This window comes from Aphanomyces invadans, assembly GCF_000520115.1.
Source record: "Aphanomyces invadans strain NJM9701 unplaced genomic scaffold supercont1.2, whole genome shotgun sequence".
Taxonomy (NCBI): Eukaryota; Oomycota; class Saprolegniomycetes; order Saprolegniales; family Verrucalvaceae; genus Aphanomyces; species Aphanomyces invadans.
The window spans coordinates 2,606,519-2,628,437 of NW_008580147.1; the positions used below are offsets into that span (position 1 = coordinate 2,606,519).

The 21,919-nt window shown below is 51.7% G+C and overlaps 8 protein-coding genes across 9 annotated transcripts; 6 read left to right on the top strand and 2 right to left on the bottom strand.

Moving 5' to 3' along the window:
* Nucleotides 1-299: 299 nt before the first annotated feature.
* Nucleotides 300-968, top strand: H310_01649 (hypothetical protein; the record flags this gene model as incomplete). The annotated part of the gene is made up of 1 exon (XM_008864832.1): nt 300-968. Exon 1 carries the CDS (start codon nt 426-428, stop codon nt 966-968), a length of 543 nt encoding a protein of 180 aa, XP_008863054.1. The 5' UTR covers nt 300-425.
* H310_01650 lies at nt 966-2,744 on the bottom strand. 2 transcript variants are annotated; one of them, XM_008864833.1, is made up of 4 exons: nt 2,516-2,744; nt 1,394-2,461; nt 1,247-1,346; nt 966-1,199 (listed from the first exon to the last, which is right to left on the bottom strand). In XM_008864833.1, exons 1-4 carry the CDS (start codon nt 2,621-2,623, stop codon nt 1,036-1,038), a joined length of 1,440 nt encoding a protein of 479 aa, XP_008863055.1. In that variant the 5' UTR covers nt 2,624-2,744; the 3' UTR covers nt 966-1,035. The 2 variants fall into 2 exon arrangements, with proteins under 2 accessions (XP_008863055.1, XP_008863056.1); XM_008864834.1 differs by having other exon boundaries at nt 966-1,346.
* A 2-nt stretch (nt 2,745-2,746) lies between these two features.
* On the top strand, nt 2,747-3,489 carry H310_01651 (hypothetical protein). Its single transcript, XM_008864835.1, has one exon. The coding sequence runs from the start codon at nt 2,772-2,774 to the stop codon at nt 3,402-3,404; it is 633 nt and encodes a 210-aa protein (XP_008863057.1). The 5' UTR covers nt 2,747-2,771; the 3' UTR covers nt 3,405-3,489.
* Nucleotides 3,490-3,579: 90 nt separating this feature from the next.
* H310_01652 (hypothetical protein) lies at nt 3,580-6,031 on the top strand. Its single transcript, XM_008864836.1, has 4 exons — nt 3,580-3,731; nt 3,796-3,837; nt 3,895-4,443; nt 4,644-6,031. The coding sequence occupies exons 1-4, from the start codon at nt 3,591-3,593 to the stop codon at nt 5,973-5,975; spliced, it is 2,064 nt and encodes a 687-aa protein (XP_008863058.1). The 5' UTR covers nt 3,580-3,590; the 3' UTR covers nt 5,976-6,031.
* A 62-nt stretch (nt 6,032-6,093) lies between these two features.
* On the bottom strand, nt 6,094-6,535 carry H310_01653 (hypothetical protein; the record flags this gene model as incomplete). The annotated part of the gene is made up of 4 exons (XM_008864837.1): nt 6,094-6,159; nt 6,219-6,323; nt 6,374-6,466; nt 6,533-6,535. 4 exons carry the CDS (start codon nt 6,533-6,535, stop codon nt 6,094-6,096), a joined length of 267 nt encoding a protein of 88 aa, XP_008863059.1.
* A 236-nt stretch (nt 6,536-6,771) lies between these two features.
* H310_01654 (hypothetical protein) lies at nt 6,772-7,861 on the top strand. The gene is made up of 5 exons (XM_008864838.1): nt 6,772-6,913; nt 6,961-7,146; nt 7,207-7,285; nt 7,337-7,437; nt 7,495-7,861. The coding sequence occupies exons 1-5, from the start codon at nt 6,782-6,784 to the stop codon at nt 7,807-7,809; spliced, it is 813 nt and encodes a 270-aa protein (XP_008863060.1). The 5' UTR covers nt 6,772-6,781; the 3' UTR covers nt 7,810-7,861.
* A 2,412-nt stretch (nt 7,862-10,273) lies between these two features.
* Nucleotides 10,274-11,016, top strand: H310_01655 (hypothetical protein; the record flags this gene model as incomplete). The annotated part of the gene is made up of 2 exons (XM_008864839.1): nt 10,274-10,598; nt 10,652-11,016. 2 exons carry the CDS (start codon nt 10,274-10,276, stop codon nt 11,014-11,016), a joined length of 690 nt encoding a protein of 229 aa, XP_008863061.1.
* A 539-nt stretch (nt 11,017-11,555) lies between these two features.
* On the top strand, nt 11,556-12,347 carry H310_01656 (hypothetical protein; the record flags this gene model as incomplete). The annotated part of the gene is made up of 1 exon (XM_008864840.1): nt 11,556-12,347. The coding sequence occupies one exon, from the start codon at nt 11,556-11,558 to the stop codon at nt 12,345-12,347; it is 792 nt and encodes a 263-aa protein (XP_008863062.1).
* Nucleotides 12,348-21,919: the final 9,572 nt, after the last annotated feature.

Below are 21,919 nucleotides of genomic sequence, written 5' to 3' on the forward strand. Positions count from 1 at the left end.
AGTGGAAATATTATTTCGTACGCTGATTGGTTAAAAATGCCGAAATATAATGCCAGGATAGGTTATTACAAAATATATCTTTTCCCTCAAACATGTCATTTTCAAATTTGCGCGCGAAGAAAGGTCGAGAGGCGCCGGTCGATGGAGGAAGTATTGGAGCCATCAGGCGGGATGGCAGTGGATACGCATGGAGTAGCAGTGAGGTACAGTAACATCGAAGTAGGGTAGATGCGGCGAGCCTCGTGGACCTCTGCATCGCCATGACTCATACACTGGTTCGACATGACTTTAACGAGCACAGGAGTACTAAGGACCAAAGGCATCGTACCATCACAATAAACCTACAGCGTGAAATTGAGGCCTTGCGACGAAAGCGTCGATGTATTGCTACCCAAAAGAGCCAACTTGCAGCTGCGTACTACTCGATGCATAGCAAACTTCTCGATGTCCAACAGGAACGAGACAATGCGCTGGAAAAACGAGACGAAGTGAACACAAAACTCCAAGCCAAGTTGAAGGAGAAGGGCATGTGGATACAGCGCCACGATTATGTCCAACAACTGCATAAACAAGAATTGAAGCAATGGTCAGAATTCAAGGACACTATGGAGAAGTCGCTTGAAAAACAAGTTCTGCACCACGCGTTGGAAAAGTTGATTGATGAAGAGCGTCATGTCGTGTGCAATGAGCTGCAAAACCAGTTTGACAACGGCAACAAGGCGTTGCAAGAAGCCAAGCAAGAAATTCAAGAGACCAAAATGATTTTGATGGATATGGAGAAAAAGAAGAGAACTTTGGCGTCGCAACTTCGTCAAGCCCAAGGAGCACACGAACAACTGCTTGCCAGAGAGCGGAGTGCACGAGCAACAGTCAAACTGCAGCATCAAGGCGTACAATTGAATCAGCAGCGAAGCTCACTGCCCAAGCCATCACGACGCCGGAAGAAGACTGACATGGTCGATCCATAAATCGAACCAGCATCCAAGTACAGGTTTGCATAAAACATTGAGTCTATTTATATAGCTTCGTAGGGATTTAGTCAGTGTACTTGAACGAGTTGGACCCCAAATCGATGGCACCACACAAATACGTCGACCGCTTCTTCTTGTTCTTTTCCCGAGTAAAGTCTTTCCCTCGGACTTTGACCAGGATATTGTTGGCCTTGCTACCCACACCGTCATTCCCGAAAGTGGCGGCATCTACGTTCAGAATGAAGTCAATCTCACAAAGTATCCTGAACACTCACAGCTGTTGTCACGAAGGGTTTCATCAACAATTTGCGTGCTCCAAAATTCGCCATCGACACGCTTAAAGGGCACTCCTTTTTGAGCTTGATCGGCAGCAGGCTACAACATGATGATGAATGGTGCATGATATGTAGACTCTCTGCTACCATCTTGGGAGCTTCGATCTTTTTGGGCGTCCACGCCGCTGCAGCCGCTGCAGCTTCCAAACGACGAGCCTTTTCCTTGGCAACTTCGTCTTCGTTGTCCGATTCGTCCGAGTCCGATTCCGACGACGAGCTGCTCGAGCCACTGCTGCTACTGCTGCTGCTTTCTACCTTTTGCTTCTTGGAAGGGGTCGACTTGGACGCAGGCAGCTTTCGCTTGGCAGGGGCTTCATCTTCCGACGAGTCGTCGGTGGAGGACTCCCCCGACGAGGAATCGGAAGAAGACTCGGCCTTCTTCGACACAACCTTCTTGGCGACGACTGCAGGCTTCTTGGCAGTGACAGCAGCCTTCTTCGTTACTGGTTTTTCATCTTCGGACGAGTCATCCGACGACGAGTCCGACGACGACGAATCGTCCTTCTTGGCCACAACCTTCTTCGCCACAACAGCAGCCTTCTTCGCCGTTGGCTTTTCGTCCTCCGAAGATTCATCCGAAGAGGAGTCAGACGAGGACGTATCGTCCCTCTTGGTCGCAACGACCGTCTTCTTGGCAGCAACAGCACGTGCCTTCTTCGCAGCAGGTTTGTCATCTTCGGAGTACGAATCCTCCGACGTATCAGAGGAAGACGACGAATCGTCCTTCTTTACCACGACCTTCTTGGCGGCAACCACGGGCTTTTTCACCGCAACACCAGCCTTCTTCGCCGCTGGTTTTTCGTCTTCGGAAGAGTCATCCGACGACGAGTCGGACGAAGAAGATTCGTCCTTCTTGGTGGCAACGACTTTCTTGACAGTGACAACAGGCGCCTTTTTCGCAGGAGGTTTGTCATCTTCGGAGGACGAATCGTCCGACGTATCAGAGGAAGATGACGATGCGGCCTTCTTTGCCGGGACAACAACCTTTTTCGCGGCGAGTGCCGGTTTCTTGACATCGTCGTCGTCGGAAGAGTCCTCGTCAGAAGAGTCTGATGATGATTCTTCTTTTGCTTTGCTTCTGGAGCTTTGGGGTTTCGTCGCGACGTAGTGCTTGTACACTTCGAGCAAGTCGACGTTGTTCGATGCGGTGAACTCCTGACGATGTCAAGTGTGAGCTTCCCCGCATGAACCACAGGTCGTCCTGAATACCTTATTAGCTTCTTGGGCCAACGCCTTCGCGGTCTTCTTCATGCCACAAGTCGTCAAGAACGCATGGATCACAGGAAATAAGTCGGACGCGGCGATGGAACTCGTCATGTTGAAGGAATGCGGCAGTGGTTGGTGGAGTGAGAAAAAGTAGTCGAACGATTTGATTGGTCGGGTAGGTTGAGATCGGCATTTGATTGGCCCTCGTTGTGTATGGTACCTGGTGGAGACAGGGGAACAGGACATTCCTGGACCTGCGATGGCCGCCGCAATCGCCGATGATGAGCATGTGATGGTCAAACTTGGCGGGTTGCAGAACAAAGCATGGGCGTCGGACACGTCCAAGTTCGGATACAAGATGCTCGAGAAGATGGGGTGGAAGGCTGGCCAAGGTGTCGGCAAGGATCTCCAAGGTCAAGCGACCCACGTCACGATTGTCAAGCGTACGGAAGGTCTAGGTATCGGCTGCAGTCTCAAGCAAGCCGAAGTCACGGGGTGGAGCTCGACGAGCTCAAACTTTGCCGACGTTTTGGCTGCGTTGAACAAATCGTACGGCACTGCTGCTACGACAGCAGACTCGTGCAAGCCAGCCAAGAAGGAGAAGAAGGCAAAAAAGGAAAGCAAGAAGGAAAACAAGAAAACCTCGATCAGTCGAAGGATCTTGTATGCCAAGCGTATCAACAACAAGAACGCCACCGCGTACGATGCCAAGGCGATGGCCGCAATCCTAGGAGACGCTGTTGGAGCCTCTGGATCATCCGATGACACCAATGAGAATACGTCGTCTCAAACGGTCAGCGAAGTTGAAGAAGAGGAAGCGGCACGACAGCGAAAGAAGGCCCGAAAGGAGGCCAAGAAGGCCAAGAAGGCGGCCAAGGAAGCCAGCGACTAGCTCTGATATCTATCCCTATTTTATCCCGTCGTATATGTCATGTTGACATGTTTCGTCCTTGGAGCAATATAATTTATACGTCGAACTTGAAGTTTGTATGAAAAGTGTGCTATAAAAAACCTGTGAGTTATCCGAACGTTCCGCTGAAGGTTATCCGGATATGCGCGCTTTCCACCCAATCCACACATGAACAGCGTCCCTGCCATGGACACTGCGATGGCGCCGCAATCGACATCGATTCCACCGCCGGCGCCGGCCACAGCCGATGAAGATGTTCTTGCAGGCATGTACTCCCTTGTGCAGACAGCATTGGACTACAAGCTCAAGGTAGACTACACACAGTCTCCACCCAGCTTCAGCTACCATGTCTAATGGCGTGTGATGACTTCAGGGTAACCCTGTCACGTACAATGTGCTGCTATCCAAAATGGAGGTGCGTCGTCCTGTGACAGAGTAGTTGTTTGGATGAGCATTGAGTGTGGCATCGCAGAGAACTAGCGACGACGAAGAACGTAGGCAACTCTATCTCGTCCTGCCCCGATGCATCTCCACGTTGACTAAAGACATGGATGCCTACCACGAACTCGTGCACCGCATCTACACATTCGACTTTCTTACGACGATGCCTGTCATTGAAGCGTACATCCGCCTCATCACGCACTTGGTCACAGCGCACACGTCGTTCCTCCAACCCACGATCCACATGCTCGTGCGAAACCTGCAACGTGTGCCCCGCCCCGCACCTGTGTCCGTCTCGCCATTGGCGGTGCAAATTAAATCCACGCTCTCTCGCCGCGTCAGCATTCCCGCCATCCATGCCGGCCCATCCGAAGCCGACCTGAACGCTGAGTTTGAAGTGGTACTGCAGCAGCGGTTTGCAGCGGTGCACGTCGCTTTCGAAAAGGTGCTGCAGCTCGTACCCGCGTCCATCCACCACGTGTTTCACTGCCTCTGCGACTATTATCCCCACAAGCGCCTCGAGACGCCGATCCAGCTCTCGTACTTAAACAACTTGTTTCAGCTCACCACGTACGCCAAGGTAATTCAAATGTTCCTAGCCGTCGTCTTCGAGAGCAGCATGCGCGGGCTGCTCGGTCAGGTCGTGACAGCTCGTGACAGCACTGTCACGGCCTGCCGGGCTCTGTCCACACCGGCAGTCCCGTGCGTCGACCGCTTGTTGCGTGAGCTGGCCTTCGTTCAACCACTTGCTTCTTCACAGTGGTTTGTGTGGTATGCCAGGGCTTGCAAGAGCGCGTGCTTGGTCTTGTTGTGGAGAAGCTCGTAGCGATCGACGTCGAGATCAAGCTCGATACGGCGGAGGAAGATGTGTTCACGATGGACGATTTCCTCGACGACGACACGTGCGTGGACCCGGAGAACATGAAGGGTGTGGACGAGATGGCAGACAAGTTGGACCACCTTATGCTCGCCACATTCACATACTTGGAAGCGCACGACCACCCGCGGCTCTTTTCCTTTTTGCTCAAGTCGTTTGACCAGAGCATCCTCAACACGCACCGGTCCAAGTACCCGCAATTCCTCTTGTTTTACGTGTGCAAACAACCAACTGAGCACCAGGAGCTCCTCTTGTCCCAGCTCATCTCGGTCGCGCTCGACGCGAAAGTTCCCCCCGTGACGCGGCTCAGTTGCTCGTCGTACCTGGCATCGTACGTGGCGCGAGCCAAATACCTGAGCATGAACGCAGTCAAGCACACGCTGTTTCACGTCATGCGATACATCCACGGTCAAATCGATGTGCTGGAAGAAACCACCGCGACGACGCCCATCGCGGTGTTCTCGGTGCCGCCCACTGTTGATAAATGCGTCGTCGACTTGATCCAGTCTGCATGCTACATCGTGTGCTTTCGTGGGCTCGAACTGTGCGGCACGGAAGCCGGCTACACGTTTGTTCGATCCCTCGGGTGGACTCGCGTCCTCACGAGCGCGATCCACCCGATGCGGCACGCGGCCTTCCACGCCGCCGTCGCGTCCGAGTTTATGAACGTCGCCGAGCTGCTCGGGCTTGTGTCGGATGACGCGATTGAAAGCTTGTGGGAAGGCATGAAACAAACGTCGGCCAAGACGCTCGAGCGAAGCCACCCGAATGGCGCGTCGTCCACGTCCATGTGCTTTTTCCCGTTCGATCCATATTTATTGCGCAGGTCGTTCCGATTCATCGGGCCGCTGTATTTGTACTGGAAGCATGCCGACCCGACGTTCTCGGGCAACTCGGAAGCGTTTGCGCTTGCCCAGACCCACATGAAGGCGTATGAAGCGCAGGAGAACGGCGACAGCGAGAGTGGCGACGACGATGACGAAGACGACAATGTGAGCATGACCAGCGGGAGCTACGTGAGCGTCGGTGGCGGTAGCTTCGTCCGAAGCAGCATGAGCGAGATGAGCGTCGTGGGGAGTTTTACAGGCAGCGAAGACTTTGACTTCGGCGGACGTCACGCCCACCAGCACGCAGCACCGGGCAGCCATCTCGTTGAATGCGGCGAGGAAGTGTCGGTGCGCGTGTTCAAGTCGACGTCTTTGCACTACCACGACGAAGAAGAGTTTGGATTTTAAGACAGAATAGGGAACGAGCAGAAGGATTATATAATGGGACAACACACGTCGTTGGATCAAGGTCTCGATGATACGGACGACAACGTCGGGGACGACACCATCTTCCACGGGAACGACACTATTCTTTAGGAGTGCCGACAGCGGTGGGCTTTTGAGCAGCCACGGCGGCGTCGCTTGCGTTTGTCTGGCCAAGGCACGCATGTGTGAGTTTGACGGGGAGGACCTTTGACGCGAATCTCGTACCTGTTCCAGGAGTTCACCGATCGACTTTTCCAAGTCGTCGATTCGGCTGCCCATTTCATCGATGCGACCAATGATGGCTTCCGACATTTGCGCAAATCGGGATTGCTAGAGTCCGTGTGAGCTCCGAACAAAATGGCAAGGGTCGCGTTGCATACCATTTGCTCCAGCAAACTCTGGACGAAAACGGTGAGTTCTTGGGAGTCCTGCTGCCCGGCAGCATTGGCGGCGGCTTCTTCACTTGCTTTGTTCTACACAGTAGATTCGTATCATTCCATGAGCATTCATCCTGATTGCTTCCGCGAACATCCGCTCACCATGGCGGCGGAATGGATTGGCGGCGGGGACGTTGCGCTCCAAATGTGTCTTGGCAAATGCTGGATTCCCCCACCCGCTCAAGTCCGGTCATGTTGCAAGGTATTTAAAATAGAGTCCTCTACTTGAATCAAGTTTATCTTGTAACACTATCCTTGTAAAGTATTTTAAATACATTTTTCTCATTTAGGTGCGCTCGTACGTAAGGACAGATCGTACTTGAGAACACGTTCAAAGCTGAAATCGCCGCCATGTCCGCGGTGGCGGAGTACGACTGGAATGCCGAATTCAACAAGGACAAGCGGCTCAAGGAGATGAAAGGTGCTTGCTACCAGATCCTTTCGCGGCTCAAACTCGCCGAGGAAGCTGCGAAGGAAGTCACGGTATGATCTCCCGCATTGTGATCGCCGCGACTTACGTGATGGTGTAGCGCCCCAAGAAGACCGTGCCGTTGAATCTGGAATCGTCGTCGTCAAGCACAGACTCGGATGTACTCCACAAAACATATTGGAACCCGATGGACGAGATGAGCGAATACGAAAACGACGGCAGCGATCGCCCGCGAACACCCGCGGTTGCGATAAAGGTATCCGACCCGGACGATGACATCGATGACGTAAGTTCCAGTGTTCGTCGTCGTCCTCCGACGTCATAGAATGACCTTGCTAATTCGCAGGAATCGGACAAACCTTGTGCCGTTTGCCACCGAAATGACAACGCTGGCGATAGCATGTTTTGCGATTCGTGTGACGAAGGTACGTGCCGCACTGCCTCGCATCCACTCACATCGTGACGACGTTTTCCAGTTTACCACACGTACTGCGTTGGTCTCCACGCAGTGCCGGAAGGGTCGTTTTTCTGTCCCCCTTGCGTCAAGAAGACCTCAGCCGTTCTGCTTGAGCGCTTCGTTCGTGCCTTTGCATGGAGACGTCCCACGCCAAGTTGACGTGTTGTGTGTGCATAGATGGATGCAACGGTGTCGGACCTGAACGACGTTCTCATTCACGTCGCGACGTGTCCATCGACAGACGAACCATGCAACGATTCCGCGCACAAGGGCCACTGCGAGTTCTACAAGAACTTCCTTCGGTGTATGTCCATGCTGAACCTGCAGATTCAAGGGACCAAAATCGCAGCGAAGCTTGCGTCGGCCCTTGGGTACCACGCCGCCCATTGCCGCGAGTCGACTTTTTGCAATGTTCCAACTTGCAACGGCGCGAACCGACGAAAAAACATCCCACCGCGCGTGCAGCCGCTCCAACTGGATGATGCCGAGTAGCACACAGCTCGCGCCGTCCCACCGATGCACCAAGTTTAATGTACCAAGCGGATGTACATTTCGAGTTGCTGGTCGGAAAATGCGGAGGACGCGAGTGACCACCAGATCTGGCGGTGCTGGAGATGAGTCTGGAGGCAGGCGAAGATCCACCGCACCTACCTCGCCACATCGCAATCAGGGGACTAACGGACGAGACGCGCTCGAGTTCGGTAGGTGCAGGTGAATTGCATGAATGGATCTCGAGCATTCAGGTGTGGGGTAGTGATGGAATTTGGTCGTGATGCTCTCGTGCAGTAGATGTTGCTTCTTCGAGGCACATCTGTCTTTTGTTACCGCCGTCTGCTCGTCAAGCTTTTCCCAGGGTCGAGTCGTCACGGGCTCGGTTGGGGGCAAGCAGCTTCCATCGCGTAGGTCCGCATCGTGAGCTGTCTCTCCTGTGCGATCGAGTCGGCGTTGAAAGCGGAGTTTCCGCGCAATTGTTAGCTTGGCCTTTCGAGGCAATGGGGGAAATGAGCACGGACAAGTACTCGCGCACTGGCACTAGGAGCGATGGCGCTTCGTGTGCGACCGCAGCAGCGTGTTGTCGAACTGCTTTGTTTTTCCCAAGCCCTTGCATCACTCGTCACTCGTTTAAAGTCGGCGTGCATCGTCTCCCTCACTGCAGTTGCTCCACCCGGTTGGTCGATGCGGATGTTGGCAGGGCAGTCCACGTGATTTCGTTTTAAACGATGGCTGACCCGCCACAGAGGAGTCGCTTCGAAAAGGATAAAACACGGTGTCGCTGAGGTGCATTGGGGTCGCGACTTTGTCAGTGGTGGCGGGCGCGCGGGGCAGGTGCTGCCGCGTCAAACGGTGCCACGTGCGTCGAGGACGCTTCAAGACATGCATGGACCCACCGGCGCGCGCGATAGCGTCCGGCTCCGCCCCATCCTCACTGTCGTCACCGTCACCCCTACCTGCCCTTGGAATGCACGAACACGTCTTTCACGACGAGCACGCCTAGACTGTGCACGAGACACTGTGTGTGAGTTGTTCGACGGGATGACGACGTAGTTTCGGTCTAACTGGTACCGCGTCGCAATCGAGCTCCAAACGCATGGGCATTCGTGTTGCGAGGCCGCCACCAAGTGCGCACGTATCTTCAATGCCCACAATTTGTACGTGAACTCAACGACGCGTCGGAAGTGCAAAAATGTTGGGGAATGGAGCGATGCCTAGAAGCGAGCGAATTTGAACGTTTGAGCGGTGGGAAACCTCGTGAAGATGCCGCTCTCGTCATGCCTGTTGTCGATGAACGCGGGCGGCGTGGCATCGACCCTCACTGAAACACACCTCAGTCGAGCTGGTTGAACGCGTCCTTGTTGAGTCACACACGAATCCCGCCACGATCCTGACCCCACCATGTCGCGGCTGTCCTGCAGACGGGGCGACACCGAAGGCCGACGAGCTGGACCAGCATCGCCATGACAACGTACATGAACACGCCTAAATAGACGTTGATGTCGTGGTGGTCCACCTTGACCAGTTTGTTCAACTTCGTCACCACGACCTCGTGTGGTAATAAAATCTGACGATAGAAGGCGCTGCAATGCCGCGGGCGACCTGGCGCCACACGTTCGATTGCATGAAGACGACTCCGTGGCACCGAGCCACGATGCTCGCCCGCGTCATCATGCCAACCGGCTGTCCACGGCTCACTCGGGCACCATCCGCTTTTTGGCGGCCACGCTGTCCGTACCTCCTCTTCCAAATATTGACTGGGTCTGAGACCAAAAGTTGACGCGTCCTTCCACGGGCTGTTCTTTTCTCTGCGCCGCGACGTCGCTTAGTAAGAGTTTGGCCTCGTCGAACTCGGTCAAGACGACGGCTAGGTGCAGCAATTGTAGCTACGAATACGCATCATGCCATGGGCACCGGCGTAGCCAGTCACAAAGTTACCATATTAAGTTACAACTTGACGTTGGATTTTATCAATGGAAGATCGACGAGGTTGGTTTCGATGCCAAGTGCAAGTACGGTACAAATATGTATGAAAAATAGCTTACACTACCGAGCAAGTTAAGGCCAAGCTGCTGCAGGTGCCTCTTGCACAACGAACATATTCGTTCAACATCTGAAAACACTGGAATGACAGAATATGCACCTTCATCTAACCATTTAAAAGGAATAAGTCGTGGGTTCGATACTTGAATCTCGGCTTGTTCCGTGTCCACTCCAATGTTCTCGGTCTAACCTCGGTTCTGGTCTCACGTGCAGGATTGTGTGTGAGTCAGAGTAAATGCGAAGTAGGGCAGGGGATATTCCCATGGGGCATCTCACAATGCCCCACGACCCGCATTGAACGAAGTCACTTTTGGATTTGTCATCGAGTCTACCGACGAGAGTTCGGTAGCTGGCGTTGAGTGCCGGCGCAGACAACAAAGAATTCTTAAGCTGTCTTTGGACAAGCTAGCAAGCAAGAAGCATGGAGGCCCCCACGAGTGGGGCTGGATTTCAACTCGACATGGAGCTACCGGGGAGCGACGATGACGAAGCGGGATCTACGCGGGCGCGCTCTCGTTCGAACCGGTCAGTTAGTACGGACGTTACCCTACGTGAAGCCGACGTCGACGGTCGGAGCCGGCCCCGAGCACGAGCAAGGGTGGAACGCTTGTTTCGATCGCCCAAGGGTCGGCGTCAACCTGTCGCGATCGACGAAGAATGGTCATCTCCAAAGCAGCCGTTTGTCGAGACACGCAAGGTGCCCGTCGACCCAGCTGTGTCAAAGGAAGACGACGATATGGGTCAAGGTGACGGGTTCCTGCAAAACGCGCCTGCCTTGCCAAAGAGTCCTTTGTTCAAGGGATCTACAAAGGAGAGCGTACGTTCATGGCGGCGTACAACTTCTACATCAGCCAATCGAATGCACTAACAGCCAATGGCTTGCGTCCGTTTATTATGCCTGTGCGCGCGTGTATCGAGCCTGCGACGAAACAACGCATCGCTGAATGGGACATGGACAAGGATCCAGAGGATGTAACGGAAGACGAATGGATCGCATGGTTCATGTTGGCGTACCAGGTGGACCCACGAGCGTTAGACTCCTTGAAGAAACGGATCAAGGCGGCGGTAGTTTTCGACATGTCCATCACCGACGCCGATTCGCACATCGGTCGCATGCTGGACGGCATGTCAGGGCCATACGCCGCGACCGTCAAGATTGGGTGATTGGGGAAGAGAGCGCTGCGATCGTCAAGACTATTGTGGATGCCATCAAGCCATGGAACAAGGCGTTGAAAAAGGATGTGTATCGCTTTGTGCGATGGCTGCGCGACTTTGCAATCGGCCACGAACGTTACGTTGGTTACGAAGAAGAATCGAAACCGAGCGCCACTTACGACGCGCCAAAGGCGGCGCAAGGTCGGGTGTACCCCTGTCGAAGGGGCAGCCAGTTACCTCAAGCTCGACGCCGACCGACACGCCCGGGTTTACCCCCAAGGTGGTTGCCTGAAGTGCAAGTCACCAGACCATAGAGTTTGGAACTGTCCTACGGTGACCAAGGACGAAGCAGTAGCCCTGCTGAAGAGCCATGCCAAAACCTGGCACAACGGCGCGGGGACACCACGAAGGGACAGAAGCCCCAAGATGGTCGATTGTCGACGATTCACAACCTGACCGTTACATCGGGTCGAGAAACTTTACTTACTGTGGTCGACGGCGTCGTGCCAGTGAGCGCATCACTTCTAGACTCTGGAGCAGATCTGACGATGGCGTCTGGCGGGCTTGTGTCGGCGCTGCTAGCTGCTGGTGCGTCATCGGAAGTGTTTGAGATGGGATCGATCAACCTGCAGCCCTATGGAAAGGACAGCCGTCCAATCAATGTGACGAAACAAGTTTGCCTGGGACGCGTACAGTTTCAAACTGCGTATGGTCCGCTGTTGCTGCGCGGGCTGCGCGCATGGGTCGATGAGACGGTTCCTGCAATCGAATTGACGCTGGGTTTACCCGTTATGAAGATCCTTGGATATACCGACCAAGGTTTGCGCAACAACGCGCGACAGAAAAACGCTGTCTGGGATATTTCGGAGGAGTCAACGGTGGTGCCGAGCACGGCTATGCATCGGACTCTGCGGTTCGGCCAGGTAGACGACGACATCGACGAGGACGAAGGGATGTGCTGCGCAACACCTGACCTCAGTGGATCGCCTGACACGGCGCAAATTAAAGCGCTCCTAGCGTCCAAGGTCGACGCCGCCATTACGGAAGGTATGGCGCCCGAGAACGTGAGCGAGCTCCAAGCGATGCTATTGGAATTCGAAGATGTGTTTCGTGTCTCCTTCGGTCGCGATCCCCCTGTGAGAGTCGAGTCGCTCAAGGTGCGTTTGAAGCCGGGATCAACGCCTGTGAAGTCTGGCCTGGCTTGCTACGTTATCCCCCGACGCATCTGGCATTTTTGGAACAGCACGTGGGGGATTTGGAAGAAGCTGGTCTTGTTTATCGCAGCACCCGGTCACGCTGGCAGCAGCACCAATAATCGTTCCGAAGAATACCCCAGGTGACCTCCGCATGACGATCAACTCGCGGCCAATCAACGCATGCACTGAGCTAATGACGTGATCCTTGCCCAACCTTGCGGTCGCGATGTCGGTTCTGCAAGGCTCGAAGGTCTCTTTTACGTTGGACTGAATGAATGGGTATTGGCAACTGCCCCTCCACCCCGACTCGGAGGAGTTTTACTCTTTCATGACGCCGCTTGGTGTCGTCACACCGACGCGTGTCCTCATGGGACAGTCCGATGCTGTAGCCTACAGCCAAGGTGTTGTCGACGAGCTATTTGGGTATTTGTTGATGCACTGTGTCCTGGGCTGGCTCGACGACCTGTTGGGATACGCCGCCACAACTGAAGATATACTGCTGCTGCTGCTACGACGCGTGCTAGGAATATGCCAAGCGTACGGCCTCAAGTTGCATCCGGGCAAGTGTGCGTTTTACATGACAAAGACAATATGGTGTGGAAAAGAAATTTCCGAGAGCGGCGTCGCACACGCTCCTGACCGAGTCCAAGGCCTTTGCAACCTCATGCCACCGCAGACGGCAGCTGAATTACAGCAATTCCTGTGCGCAACAAACTGGATGCGTGCGAACATCCCAATATACACCTAACTGGTTGCCCCCCTGACGAAACTTCTGGACATTGCTGCTAAAGCCTCCGACTCACGAAAAAAGACGGCGCTCGCGCGAGTACTTCTCAGTTCCGTGGGATGGTGCGACGATCACCTCAAGTGTTTTAACCACGTCAAGTTGACGCTGCGTCGTTTGGTTCTGTTGGCCCACCCTGATCCCGAGAAGATGGTGGCCTTGTACACTGACTCAAGCGAGAAATTTTGGGGCGCAATCGCTACGCAAGTACCGTTCGATGATTTGGCGCTGCCTGCGTCAGAGCAGTGCCACGAGCCTTTGGCGTTTTTGAGCGGAGCCTTTCGATACGCTAGCGAGCACTGGCCGATCGTGGAAAAGGAAGCATTCGCGGTGATCGAGTCCTGTAAACGTCTGGAGTACCTCCTTATACGTCCGCGAAATTTCCGACTGTTTACCGACCACCGCAGCCTTGTGTACATACATGTTCAACCCGTTGGCATCGAGCACGGGTATGACAAGTACCAGGCCCTCAAGCTACAACGTTGGGATCTCACGATAACGACGTTTCCGTACGTGATTGAGGGTGTGTCTGGAGACGACAATTTGTGGGCAATCTTCTCAGACGATGGAGAAGCCCGCGCCTGGATGAGCAAGCAGCACGAATTTCCAAGTTGGCGCTGGTGTCGCCTCTGCAATCGACAGATTTTGCGTGGCCCTGTGTTTACGAAATCCTGGAAATTCAGCGTGCTCAACCCGACCGTGAAGCCTGTTCCACCTGGGACGAAGTCAAGCAATGTTTCGTGATGACGTCGTCAAAGATTTGGATCCCAGCTGCAGCAGGTCCAATGCGTGATTTCTCACGCCGGCATTGCGGGTCATCGTCACATTGAGGTGACAACTGCATCGGTGGCATCCATGTTCGAATGGTCCAGTTTGGCGCGCGACGTTGCGGATTTTGTTCGCGAGTGTTTGCATTGTATGGTAGTCGACGGTGACGTTGTGCCACGACCATGGTGAGAGGCACTGCATGCAACCGCCCCAAACGAACTGATCTATTTCGATTGGCTTACACTCCCTCGCGCGGCCTCTGGCGACATGTACGTTTTGGTGATCAAAGACGACATGAGCGGATTTGTCCGCTTGCATGCAAGCGCCACAGCGACGGCTGTGGCGACGGCCCAAGCACTGATGGAATGGTTCAGTCTGTTCGGCGTACCGAAGACCTGGGTGTCGGACTGTGGCTCCCATTTCAAAAGCGACATCGTGGACAAGTTGCGCCGATCGATGGGGGCGCATCACCACTTTGTCACCCCGCATTGTCCTTAGGCGAATGACACTGTTGAGGTCGTCAACCACCTCATTGTGCGGACGTTGAAGACTTGTGCAGCGAAATGCGACTGAAAAGTTCTGAATGGCCGAGTTTGCTGCCTATGGTCCAGTCAGCCCTCAACCAACCACCTGCCGACCGACACGGTGGCGTGGCACCAACGACTGCCTTCACGGCATTGTCTGCGTCACCGCCTTTAGCGGCTCTCGTTCGACTGGGTGATGTAGGGCCGGCCACAAACGATTGGGTCAACGCCGCAGCGAAGAGCACGTGGAGAACTTAGCTGAAGCGCTCATCAGGATGCACAAACGATCTCTGAAATCGCATCGTCGTCGAAACGTGCAAAGGCGCGCAACCGCCGTAACCGACAACCATCCACTCAACTTGCGAAGTTCGCGCTCGGTGATTTTGTACTGGTGGCACGGGCGACGCAGCATCTAGGAAAATTGACACTTCGCTGGAACGGACCTTATCGTTTTTGTTAAGGTGGTTTCAGACCACCTGATAGAAGTTCAACGGCTCATCCCACCAGCCACGACGTCGTTGCACCATGTCTGCCGCCTACGGATGTATAGTGAAGGCGGCCGTGACTTGGACGAAGATCTGACGGCGCAGATCGCATTTGGAGACGACGGATTTTATGTCGAGCAGCTCGAAGACTTCCGTATCCACGACGGCACCTGGCAAGTGAAAGTCAAGTGGCTTGGACTGGAAGACATTGAGTCTTCCTGGGAGCCAACGTTGTCCGCTGGATGACGGCTCAAAACGACGATGACCGAGTGCGCAAGATGGTAGGGGACCTTGAGCGTATGTGCGGCCACCCTTTGTAGGGGCGAAGTGTTCTCGGTCTAACCTCGGCTCTGGTCTCACGTGCAGGATTGTGTGTGAGTCAGAGTGAATGCGAAGTAGGGTAGGGGCTATTCCCATGGGCATCTCACAAAGCCCCACGGCCCGCATTGAATGAAGTTACTTTTGGATTTGTCATCGAGTCTACCGACGAGAGTTCGGTAGCTGGCGTTGAGTGCCGGCGCAGACAACATCCAATGCGATACGTCCAGTGCTAACGGGCGCAAACAAATACTGTCGCCTCAAGTTTGCCATGACAAGGGCCAAGACTGATATGCATCTGTCGGACATGCTACACTACGTGCATCTGGACGATAAATGGTTTTAAGTTTCAAAGTTCACTCGTAAGTACTGCTTGGCTCATGGGGAACACGAACCACAACGAACATGTAAAAGCAAAAGGTACATTACACGGGTTATGTTCCTCAGCGCTGTTGAGTGCCCAAGATACATCAACAAAACCAGCACGTGATGGGACGGCAAGATAGGCACGTGGCCTTTCGTCGAGTCGGTGCCTGCACAACGCGCCAGTGTCAACCGCCTGGCTGGTACCTACGAAACCAAGTATATCCCGGCTACAAAGGATGTATATCGTGCCTTGCTTGTGTCACCATTATCTAGAAAAAAGATTATAGTCATTTCATATGTGCCGCAACAACAAATTGATATTCGACACTAACTCCTTAACTACCACTACTTTGAAGGTTCTGGATTATGCTCATTGTTCATCTCGTTGTGCACAACAAATGCTTAAATAGCAGCTTCACATGTTGAATTTCTATTGAAACATTCCGGAAAAGCCTCAATTACCCCTTGTCCTTTCCTTTTTGTTGCACACTGTATAACCTCTCCGAGAGTATCGTGCAAGTCATTTAAAAACTTCCACAACTCGACTTGCATTTAAATTGTTACTTCAATTTTGAATTTACACAGATTTTTATCATCCGATCAGTATCGACCTACCTTTTGTGACGCCAACGAGAAGCCACCGCCCAAGGTTGTCTTCAAAGGTGTGCCTGAAGGTCGTATGGACTCTACGTTGGAAAAATCATGCCCGAAGACATGTTTGGGTCGTGCCAGCGAAAGGCATGGATGGACGAGACAACAGCGGGGTGGCGCATGACTCTGTGGGTACGCTTTGTTGGCGAGGGCAGTTCCAGAGTCTTGCTGTTGGACGACAAAAGTGCCACACAACAAGTGCCTACCCGCAAAAGTTGGACAATTTGGAACTGAAATGGAAATTATTCGTACTAAAATCCTTCATTTATACGAATTGTAGCTATGTGTAGTGACTTCAGTGGTGGTGCTGTATCATGCGCTTCCTCGAATTTTTGTTGCCGACGCAATGCCGTTCGAATGCAAGCCGAAGCTGTGGATTGCTTCGTTTAAAATCGACACCATTCGACAAAACACTTCTTTTGACATGATGGAAAAATCACAAAGTACAGTGTACTTGCTAGTGGGCGCAATGTGTTCAACGCGTCATCTTTCTGGGATGGAGAATCACACCAAAACCAAAATGATTGTGTACGTATGTACGTGCTTTGAGTAATACTTCCTGTCTCGCGAATAATACCTGCATTTTAGATTCCCTCGACTGGTTGAATGAACGGCCCCAGCGCTTTGTTGGCGCGGAAACCGAGCCGTAAACGCCCAGCAAGCACTGCGTCCGTTATGTTCAACCTGTGCGATGCCGTCAGCAAGATTACCCCGCTCAATGCATTGGAGTTGTGTGTCCCTGATGCCCCGACGATCATCTAATGATGGCAAATAGTGCGAAACAATTGGCGACGAGTTTATGTGTGATTGCGCGGCATACATGCAGTCTGGGAGGTTGTGTTGGCATACCGTTGGCTGCATGTCGCTCAAAGACGGGTTCGACTTCGGATGAGGTTGCAGATTTTGCCCATCCGATAGTCGTCTGGTCGACCCCGCAAGGTGACTCCGGCCCTGAAGGCCGAGACTCGAGACCGCCTGTTCATCTCACTGCGCTTGTGGATCAAGCAAACAAGCACAATCTCTCCATAATTGGGTATAGGTGTTGCAAAGGTTCCAAACAACAAATTAACTATCCAGCGCAGAAGTACTGAAAGGGTCACTTACATACGTTGACGAGGTCGACAGTTTTTAACCGACATGCTTGATCCATTTGTGATGCCTTTAAGTGGACTGGTGATGCGACAGCGCTCAAGTAACACCAGAAGATATTACAAACCAGAATTCCCATGGCAGGATAATAAACATTTCGTGGAACCATTCAGCGAAATGGTCTTCACCAAGGGCAACTAGCCATTCCAAACGTACTATACGTGCAATCTCCTGGAATTGCGGACACGTACGTGCACACCATATCTAGAGGTTGTCAGCCTCGACTTTGACATAGTTGGCTACGTCGACCAGATGGTATCGATGGCGGTGAACGTTCCGCTTCATATGCAAGTAGCAAGTTGTAATGTGAGCTTCGGATCGCTTCCGTCGCAGTGCTTCCACGATAAATGTCGCGTGACCAATACATTACCCTTGTTCCCATATCAGCTAAGGACAATTATGCCCGAACTATTGGAAGCAGGGTAAATCCGAAGAACGAATGCAAAGCCTATGCTGTCACGTCAAACAGCTTCAAGTATGTTTCTTCGCAATCAGTGCGAAGGTATATGTACAGTACGTGATGGAATACACCTCTGGCGAATATGGTCGACAGACAGACCCCAGGTCAAACTGTATAGATGATGACCAGTAATCGTCGTCTCGTATACAGAAATTGTTTTAAGTCACTTTGCTCCCCTCACGAGACATCTCTTGATGTAGTTGTTGAGTGTGACGCCGCCCAGTCGTCAAATCCGGCCAAATTCTATTTTTTACCCACCGCCGCGCTTTCGGAGTTGGTGCTATTTCGACTTCTGCAGTCGCAACGTGGAAAGAAGTGCTAGGTAGGCTGAGCTGATTATTGTACTTGTCGTGTGTGCAAAACTACCTAATTTGTTGAGGACGACATCGAGTTCAATGCACACAAGTCACCGCAACCAAGAACACTACATATTGTGAACCGCAACACCTTTTGTTACCCAAAATATTCACTTGATATATCACTTGGTTTTTGTAGTGAGACCATTTCGAAGGCATTCATCGATCTCCAGCAATAGTGTTGGATGTATATCGTGCAGGGCGCGTACAGTGGAGGGGTCCAAACTGTGTTGAAAGTTGCAATCAAGCAGCTGCGACTCAGCGCCGAAATGCACCATGATTTTGAATTTATGGCGGCAACTGGCATGACCCGTGTAAGTATAAACGTATTTATATTTGGTTGAGCCGGAATTTTAATTTCGCGTGTGATAGTAGCGGAATGGCCTTGGATGCAAAAACAATTTCTTCTCTCCAAAAAATGCAAAACGTCCACAGTCGTCCAGTTTGACTTTCAGTTAGTGTGGATTTGGTTGTCAGTACTTTTGGGGGGGACGTGAGCGGTGAGCGTGATGCGGACTTACTTTCGCTTGTTCCAGTGCGCGCCAACCAATTAAGGACACCAACATTTTCAACCTTCAGCAAGCTTTTACTTCGCCAAACAATCTTATAGTTGGAGGTGATACCCTTGAGGAAGCGATAGAAAGAAAAGTCGAGTGGCGAGCCACATTCGGCTCGAATATTTCTCGACTACACAAAAGCATGATATTGTGATGCGACAATGAATTATGGTACAAGTTGAATTTTCGACACATACAAAGTCATTGCTTTCAACTATCAACAGAATCACTTCTAGTAGTCGATCTTAGCTCCTCGGGCAAGTACCACGTCGACACAACGATTTGGCATTGAGTTTGCAAGGCTCTTGAGGTACGACAAGCTGAGTTTCGACCACTCTGTCTTGATGGACATAATGAGATCCGCCTTCGCTGTAAATTGAAGGCCATTGGCATAGACCCGACGCGCAAGAACTCCCCACACATTCTCGATTGGATTGAGGTCTGGGGACAGCGCGGGGTGGTCAAAAAGCTTGACTTTTTGATCGGCCAAAAACTTCATAGTCGATTTGGCACGGTGGATGGAGGCTCCGTCTTGCATAAACACGAAATCTTCGCCATAGTGTTCATGCGCGAATGGAAACATATAGTTTCCCAGCGTGTCGATGTACTTCTCCGATGTTTGGGTACCATTTAAGAAGGCAAGCTCGGACACACAGCACCCGAAAAAGCTCCCCAAACCATGACTCTGTCGCCGCCTTTTTGGCGGGTCAAGTACGATTCAGGCTCTTTCTGAAGGTCATGCCAATAGTACTGAAAACCATCTGGTCCATCGAGATTGAATTTTTTCTCGTCAGACTAAATGATTTCAGTCCAATTGGGTGACTCTCGGAGGTTGCCTTTGGTGTACTTGACCCTGGCTTCACGTGGGCCTTGCCGAGTTTTGGGGTGTACTTTCGCTTTTCATACTTGAGGTTGATGGCCTCCTTAAGACGTCGTTGAACTGTGCGAAGAGACGCTGAGATGTTGAGAGTTGTTTTGAGTCTTCTCGCTCATTGGCCAGTGTTGGAGGCCTCACGAAGAAGAAAGCGTTCCTCTCTGCCAACAAGAGCAAACTTTTTCATACCTTGAAAACGTTGGCCATAGGCCTCGGGGTCTTTAAGGTATGCAGCAATATTTGTTTTGCTGCGTCCCATCTCGACTTCGATCCGCCGTAGTGAAAGACCACAGCGTCGAAAAGCCGAGATGGACGCGCGCTCTTCTGGGCCCAAGAGAGGACCTTTTCCCATTCTAATTGATGCTTATCAGCGATGACTCATAGGTGTTAGGTATGACATTGACGTACCGCAAGGGGCAACAATATGCGACGAGCAGGTCAAATTGGTGAATGTACCATATTTCATTGGCACATGCCAAAAAGTGGTTTTGGCGCGCAACGTTGGGAAGATCAATTGTGGCTCAGGCTAGGGTTCCAAGAAATATTCCGCCAATCACACTTCACAACGAAGACGTGATCATGAATAATGAAATGTGATTGACGGAATTTTCTGCTTGAAAAACCACGTGTCCTTAATTGGCTGGCGCGCACTGTCGTTCCTGCGAGAATGTCCTTAGTCGACAACGACGCTTACGAGTCTTCGGGGCTGCTTGGACTGATCCACACAGCCTGAGCAACGTCAGCTCATGATAAATAACGGCCAACAGTCACGTGTTTTACTGTTAGCGCTCATCCATTACTCCAAATTACTGAAAATGTCGAATAGAATATTCAGGAAGAGCTGAGAATAGAGCTACAAATTTTGCCAGCAGTTTCGAACTAGTCGCATCGAACTTATGGGTAGATTCCCTCGACTGATTATAACCGAATTTAACTTTTTCAAAACCCTTTCAAACGATTCGTGTATGATATTTTTTTACACTGTTGAAAAAACGTCAGCGACTCGGACAGCGGTATTATGATTATCTCAATATCTCTACAAACGATTCGTGCAATTTCAATAAATATTTCTCGTATTGATTACACGCGATGGTTAATCCAGAAATTGTGCCCAACACAAGCGATGCGGACAGTGCCGTTTGCGTTCCTAGAAAATGGAGCTCTCACACGCCCATGTTAGCAGCTGGCACTCAATTGACGTGCGTATGGTTCCGGGCCAGTCCTGAACGCCTGTCAGAACAGCCAGCGGGGATAACGAGACTCGGTCTTGCAACCCCCCGTTATTACACGTGAGGAGATGGGGCAGTCCTGAGTGGCTATGTAGATGGGAGGATATTAGGAGTAGCAGGATATGCAGCGGTTTTCCCTCCTTGTGGTGGCCACGTATTATGTACAGCAGTTTACTATGTACATACATGATGAGCTGAAATAGATGCTTGGAGCCTTGTTCCTGGTTCTGCGGGAAGTTACACTCGACTTGAAGTTGCTCTTGGAACCATTTGAGACATCAACACCCAAAATCTAGTACAGTTGTGCGCGACCTTCCGAACTAAGCATTGGCTTGGAAAGTCGTTGAATGGCTTGGAACACCCTTAGGGCTGAGACACAAGACATTAACAGCTCATCAATATAATTTCTTTATTTATAGTAAAGCATAAATAACTCTTAAGTAATTCGAGCTGTAGTAGCTCAGCGATTGAGAGTTGGAATTATATCGAGGAGATATACGAATCGCCTCCTCCTTTCATCAAATTCTTCCTCTATTAGCAACTACTGCCACCATAAGGATTCCATGTGACCCAAAGATTCATTATTGCCCAAACTTGATGCTTGATATCATCAAAAAAGAAAATCAAATAAAAATTAAGAAGTGAAGGTACTGTACAATCCAGTCCAATATAAAAAAGACATAGAAGCACCATAATGGAGTTTAGGCGGTCAATATCAACAAGGCCCGAGCGCCATCAGATCAAATCAGATCGAATTTTGAATGACACTTCAAATCTGAATTATGCCACGGGTATGATTTCGCACTCTTGACCTTCCCGCCATGAGTTCACCCTCACGACAGACACGAGAACTCAGTGCAGCTACCAAGAGTCTCTGACAGAACGTATGAGCTTCGGATTGTAATCTCGCGGTACAATCAAGCAAATTGCAGGGCAAATCGAACTCAAACGAGGCACCGTACAAACCAATCGTAGTAGCTACGAGACGAGATCAACTGAGACACGGAAGTTTGACCACGTTGGAACCAAAACCAAACACTCAGCGCGAAAGATATAACGTAAGGGACCAATTGTTTGTGCACTTTTTGAGACTTCGAGGTAGACTTCATGTTGCTCAGCGTAGAGGCATCGGATTCAAACTCCAAAATGCGCCTCATGAAGCTGAGACAACGAGCAATCCGACAGGGCACATTAC

What these genes read in the sequence shown, in the direction of transcription:
- H310_01650 (XM_008864833.1), bottom strand. Translation starts at nt 2,623, where the DNA reads ATGACGAGTTCCATCGCCGCGTCCGACTTATTTCCTGTGATCCATGCG. An exon ending in AGATCGAAGCTCCCAAGATG is followed by an intron (nt 1,347 to 1,393) that starts GTAGCAGAGAGT and finishes ATCATGTTGTAG; the next exon opens with CCTGCTGCCGATCAAGCTCA. An exon ending in AACCCTTCGTGACAACAGCT is followed by an intron (nt 1,200 to 1,246) that starts GTGAGTGTTCAG and finishes TTCTGAACGTAG; the next exon opens with ATGCCGCCACTTTCGGGAAT.
- H310_01651 (XM_008864835.1), top strand. Translation starts at nt 2,772, where the DNA reads ATGGCCGCCGCAATCGCCGATGATGAGCATGTGATGGTCAAACTTGGC.
- H310_01652 (XM_008864836.1), top strand. Translation starts at nt 3,591, where the DNA reads ATGAACAGCGTCCCTGCCATGGACACTGCGATGGCGCCGCAATCGACA. An exon ending in CATTGGACTACAAGCTCAAG is followed by an intron (nt 3,732 to 3,795) that starts GTAGACTACACA and finishes TGATGACTTCAG; the next exon opens with GGTAACCCTGTCACGTACAA. An exon ending in TGCTGCTATCCAAAATGGAG is followed by an intron (nt 3,838 to 3,894) that starts GTGCGTCGTCCT and finishes GTGGCATCGCAG; the next exon opens with AGAACTAGCGACGACGAAGA.
- H310_01654 (XM_008864838.1), top strand. Translation starts at nt 6,782, where the DNA reads ATGTCCGCGGTGGCGGAGTACGACTGGAATGCCGAATTCAACAAGGAC. An exon ending in AAGCTGCGAAGGAAGTCACG is followed by an intron (nt 6,914 to 6,960) that starts GTATGATCTCCC and finishes GTGATGGTGTAG; the next exon opens with CGCCCCAAGAAGACCGTGCC. An exon ending in TTGCGATTCGTGTGACGAAG is followed by an intron (nt 7,286 to 7,336) that starts GTACGTGCCGCA and finishes GACGTTTTCCAG; the next exon opens with TTTACCACACGTACTGCGTT.